This window comes from Cyprinodon variegatus, unplaced genomic scaffold (assembly GCF_000732505.1).
Source record: "Cyprinodon variegatus isolate N-32 unplaced genomic scaffold, C_variegatus-1.0 Scaffold1, whole genome shotgun sequence".
NCBI lineage: Eukaryota > Metazoa > Chordata > Actinopteri > Cyprinodontiformes > Cyprinodontidae > Cyprinodon > Cyprinodon variegatus.
This window is the reverse complement of record NW_015150454.1, coordinates 2808593-2813870: the sequence shown is the minus strand read 5'-3', so window position 1 is coordinate 2813870 and position 5278 is coordinate 2808593. Positions and strand designations below refer to the sequence as shown.

The following is a 5278-nucleotide window of genomic DNA, read 5'->3' as shown; positions in this document are numbered from 1 at the left end:
TTTTTGTGAGATTTTTTGCTCTTAAACTGCAACTCAATCATTACCCCTTTAATAAATGGAGAGCCCTTCTTTCTTCATGTTTGTCTTCAAGGGTACAATCACCCATCTGTACTTTTAAAAAATGTTTAAAAGAACGACAACAGAACAGTGTAATGTCTGCGTTGTGAGCATCTTAAGAAAACTATTAATGTCATGACAGGTCAAGGCAATAGATGGGTGGTTCTATATGGGCCTGTGCCCCAATAGAACTGGTGCTATTCTGTTTTTTAAGTTATAGCGTATAGTCTGACCTGCAGCCTACTTCCAAGACCAGATAGTTGCAAAAAAAAAAAAAAAAAAAAAAATTCTTATTCCAGGTGTTTAAAATCAAATGTTATTCTAAGAACAGAAATAGCCTACTCTTAGAATTGACGGATCATATGATCTTCTTGCTCAAATTGAGGGCAAATACATGAATACATGGAATTTATCTCTGCTTTTAGTGTAATATCAATTAATTATATGTGCTGACAGAAGAGACCGTTGCTGATCCGTCACTTAGATTTAAATTTCACGTTTGAAATTTACTTAAAAGGTATTTAGAAAATTAGTCAGCTTTAAGGTTTTGCCATACTATGATAGGATCATAAGCTTTGATCAGGTCTACAGCCTTGGCTTTGGGGCTATCTGTATAATAAACGATACTTTGTTGCTGTAGTTTTATTCTTCTGTTCTGTGCCCTCATGATAAAACAATGGCCTCCCTGTTAAGTTTAATCTAGAACAGCAAATGTTTGGTAACCACCCCACTCATCAGAGAAGCTGCTAACAGGCAACTGACTCTGGAGGAGCTGCAGAGATATATGGCTTTAAGGGGTTAATCTATAAACGCAGCAAATTATAGCTGTTGCTGTCAAATCTTGGTGGGAAAAAATTGATGGAAATCCACTAGATATGTCCTCTAGGATGTTGAGGTGAATGAGGGTGCGGCTCAGAAAAGTGACATCTAAAGAAAAACAAGTTTTTAAAAAAGTTCAAGGTGAAAGTTCATTTGCAGTTGGTAATACCCCTAAATATACAGCTTTAACTTTAAAAGCTGTCATGGTCCTACTTCATCTCAGACCTGAATTAAACTGTAACTTTGGCAAGGCTTAATGTGCATTTATAGTATGGATTGTGAATCAGAATCAGTTTTTATAGGGAAATTGTTTATTTCCAAGTATAGAAACCTGGAAAAACCCTCAAATACTTATTATAGGCAACCACCAAGACCTGTTTTAACTAATCAGACACTACTGCTATTAACCTCCAAGATTGGTGCTGTTAACTCATTTGCACTAGAATGGCTTTTTTGCTGATAAAAGGCGACACCATGTGGTTACACTGTGTAAGTACATGTGCCAGGAAACGTTTTTTCCCTTGATTTTATTTGTCATAAGGCTTTTAAGGACTGCATTAATTAAACACCATGAGATGAGAGTCAACAACCTTTATTTTATCCATATATGTGCCACTCAGATGGGAAACATGTTACAGGGTTTGCCCTCTAGTCTATATGGAGATTTTACATCATTTTCTCTACCAGGCCATTGACAAAAATCATTGGGAGGGAGGGGGGAAACAATATAGTTGTAACAGTGTAAACACATAGCAATATACATAAAAGCAAAATAAAAAGGTGACAAATTAAAATGTAGGGTAAGTTAATATGATTAAGAGCTAAAAAAAAAAAAAAAAGAATCCTGAAATCCCTAACTTCTGAAATAACAGCTCGGCATACATTTCTACGTTGCATGCAATAAGGCACCTAACTAAAACAAGGAAAAGGACTATGCTACAATGTGACGCACAACTTTTATCCGAATAAGATATTGCTCACCAAAATGTTTAACTCTCATAAAATCCAGTCTCTCGTTCCCTTTCATATAACCCAAGCCATATCTTAAAAAAATATGTCAGTTTCTAAAAGATATTTTACACAGAACAGTAAATAGAGCGCAATCCATTGGACTTCAGAAAAATCTTGTAAAATGAGATTCTCATGTTTTAGTATACACAACAGTTTTTGTTTTGTTTTAGATCAAACAACGAAAGTTTGCAGGTCAACAAGAATATGCGTTACCTATAACTCTATACACAGGTATTTATTTTCCAAAGCAATACTGTACACTTGGATCTTAAGTGTAGTTGAAACCACAGTAAATAATTAGGACACGGGTCTTGTTGGAGTATGCTACCCAGAGGGTTTTTATTTTCTAATATGCATTTCCCCATCAGTAAAGTTCCTGTCAGAATGGACTCAGGTGTTAGCCAGTATTGCTCTCTGTACAAACCATGAAGCCGTGCTAAACCAGAGACGTACAAAAAAAACAAAAAAAAAACAAACAACAATCTGATAAATATACAAGATGGCTCATGTTAACGGAGCCCAACCCAAAACACAAGCTTAAAGGAAAAACATTCTGCATCTTCTTTCGTTTTTATATCCAACACTTAAAACAAATCAAAGTCAGAAAAAAAAAAAAAAAAAGTGGGAGACAGAGTGAATCCTGCTATCAAAAATTGTATCTTCTGGAACAGCACACTAGTTACCTATACACGCACACATATATATAAAAAAGAAAATCAATAAGTATCTACATTGGATTTTTTGATATTTGCTTCATGAGTTAAAAAGCTGAGGGAAAAAAAAGATTTTCAAATGGAGGCAAAAGTTCTTGTTCAGTTGTGTTTAACAATTTCAATAAAGTTGCAGCTGAAACGCAAATGTGCAAACCTAAATGGAACTCAATGAAATTCGTAAGTGAAGCATATTTATCCAAAGTTTTCTCTTGAACATTTTTATTTCCTTTTAAAAGTCCTGGAGCAAGTGAAGCAGAATCACAGGAAATTCCTTCACAATATATTATACCAAGTTAAACACAACAGCCGTGGGTTCAGTTCTGAGTGTTTAAGTCAAGCACCCCCGCCCTCCCCATCCTTTTTTGGGATAAATGTGCATTGTCAATTTATTCAGAGCTGCTCCATGTAACCGCAGCAATACAGTGACATGACCATTTTGACTGGAGAAAATGGTTCGTCGTTATCTGTGGTGCCGGGATGCAGACATGAAGATTTGGGGAGCAAAACCCAAAGGAAACATGATAATGTGGGGCTGACTAAGGATGGGGCCCTGGTCTGTGATCTATGTGGATCCTATGATGTCTTGAGAGAGACGAAGAATGGTTAAAGCCTTTTCCGCAGTGAGAGCACCTGTATGGTTTTTCCACAGACAGGATGAGCTGCTTTGGGAAGGCGTTGTTGGAGTAAGCCTTTCCGACGGGGATGGCAGTGTATTGCTGCGGCTGCGGTGTTGGTGGTGATTGTGGTTGCGGTTGTAATTGCTGCTGTTGCTGCAGCGGCGATGAAAGAGCCTGCTTCTCCAAATGAACTCTCTGATGCCTCGCGAGGGAAGAGCCGTGGTTGAACTTTTTGCCGCAGTGACCACAGGTGTACGTTTTTCCATCGGAATGGACTCTTTGGTGCCGTGACAGGGAGGAGGAATGATTGAAGCCTTTGTCACAGTGGTGGCACATGTAGGGTTTCTCCCCTTCCTGAAGTACCCTTTGCTTTGGTGGCGAGACGAAAGCGACAGCTTTCCCGGGCTGTGGTGGAGAAAACACTGGGTTCTGCAGGTGGGTCTTGTTATGGCGAGACAGGGATGAGGAGTGGTTGAAGCCCTTGTTGCAATGTCGGCAGGTGTAGGGCTTCCCCCCAGCATGAACTTGCTGATGCTTCTTCAGGTGACGCTTGCGAACAAAACTCTTCCTGCACATGTTGCATTTGTACGGCTTTTCACTAGAGTGGATCCTCTGGTGCTCTCTTAGAGTTGCGGCGGCTGCAAAGCACTTCCCGCACTGCGCGCACCGGTGGGGCTTATCCCCCAGCACGACAACAGCGTGGGTCTTTTGGTGCTGCTTCAGATTGGAAGTCGTAGCAAAGCCTTTGCCACACTGGCCACAGGTGTATGGTTTTTCACGTGCATGGACCTCCTGGTGCTTTTTTAAATGCCTCCTACGGACAAAGCTCTTTCTGCATTGTGTGCACTTGTATGGTTTGTCCTCAGAATGCATCTTCATGTGTTCTCTCAGTGTTATGGCAGCTGCAAAGCTCTTGCCACACTCTGTGCATCTGTGGGGCTTGTCTGGCAAATGAATCATCTGATGAGACTTAAGGCTGTAGGCGTCGATCACATCTTTACCGATGAGGTCAACGCCTGGGGGAACATATGGTTTTTCTTTCATGTGGATTTTCATGTGTTGCTTGAGGCTGGCCTCTACAGCAAAACTCTCCCCGCAGTGGATGCAGATATACGGGTTGAGGTCCTTGTGGATCTCAAAATGTTGGTGAAGATCAGCTATGCTGCCAAAAATCTCCCCACACTCGTTGCACTGTAAGCCATGAGCTTCATGTATGATCACTCCATTCTCCGACTCCACTGTCAACTCCCCACCGTGATCCGACTCCATTTTAACCACATGCTCGCCATCCGTCTTAAGAAGCACCTCACCCAGCAAAGTTTCCCCGGTTTCCGTCTTAATTTCTGCTGCCGTGAAACAGTGTATGTCAGCATTCTCTACCTTGATATAGTCATGGTCTGTCTCTGCAACGATTGCATCCACACACGTGACAGCCCCAAGGTCTCCCCCGAGTCCCTGTATCTTTAGGTCTGAGCCATGGATCCCCAGCTCCAATCCACGCTTCTCCTCTGTAATGATCTCCGTTTCTGCTGCGTAGTGAAGGTCGACATGGCTATGGGCTATGACACACTCCGACCCAAGTGTGTCGAGCCCTGGAGTGTCACACTCAGTCTCTGACTCGGCCATAAGAACACACTCCAGCCCCACGGCCTCCGTTTTTTCTGCCGGATGATGACCAAAGAGAGAATCGGGGTTATAAGTTGGGGTTTTTTTCACCTGCACCACTGCTCTAGTCGGCAATCAAACCTGGAAGAAAAAAAGAAGAAAAAAAGCAAGAAATTACTGAAAAGAAACTTTCCCATCAAAACTATACTGCTAATCTAGATGAACAAAAACACCTGTTTTGTTTTTATTTCCTTTATTTTCTTCATTTAATATGCATATAAGGAATGTAATTGAATAACTCAACTGAAAATCAAACTCAACAATGCTATTAACAACGGCAGCAATTTTATATCAATATATAAAAGTAAAAGGATGAGGGATTGGTTGAATTTAGCCAATGCAGATAATGTAACCCATCAAACTAAGTTGTCAGAGGCTATTTGTAGAGGTAAAAAA

General features: G+C 40.7%; 1 protein-coding gene across 4 annotated transcripts in view; it reads right to left on the bottom strand.

Moving 5' to 3' along the window:
- Positions 1-1452: 1452 nt before the first annotated feature.
- LOC107094441 (zinc finger protein 883-like) overlaps positions 1453-5278 on the bottom strand; it is a 6632-nt gene continuing 2806 nt past the window's right edge. For all 4 annotated transcript variants that reach the window (XM_015390067.1, XM_015390318.1, XM_015390239.1 and 1 more), the window contains exon 2: positions 1453-4963. In XM_015390067.1, coding sequence (XP_015245553.1) covers positions 3137-4843 — 1707 coding nt within the window. In that variant the 5' untranslated portion in view covers positions 4844-4963 and the 3' untranslated portion in view covers positions 1453-3136. The remainder of the gene's footprint in view (positions 4964-5278) is intronic.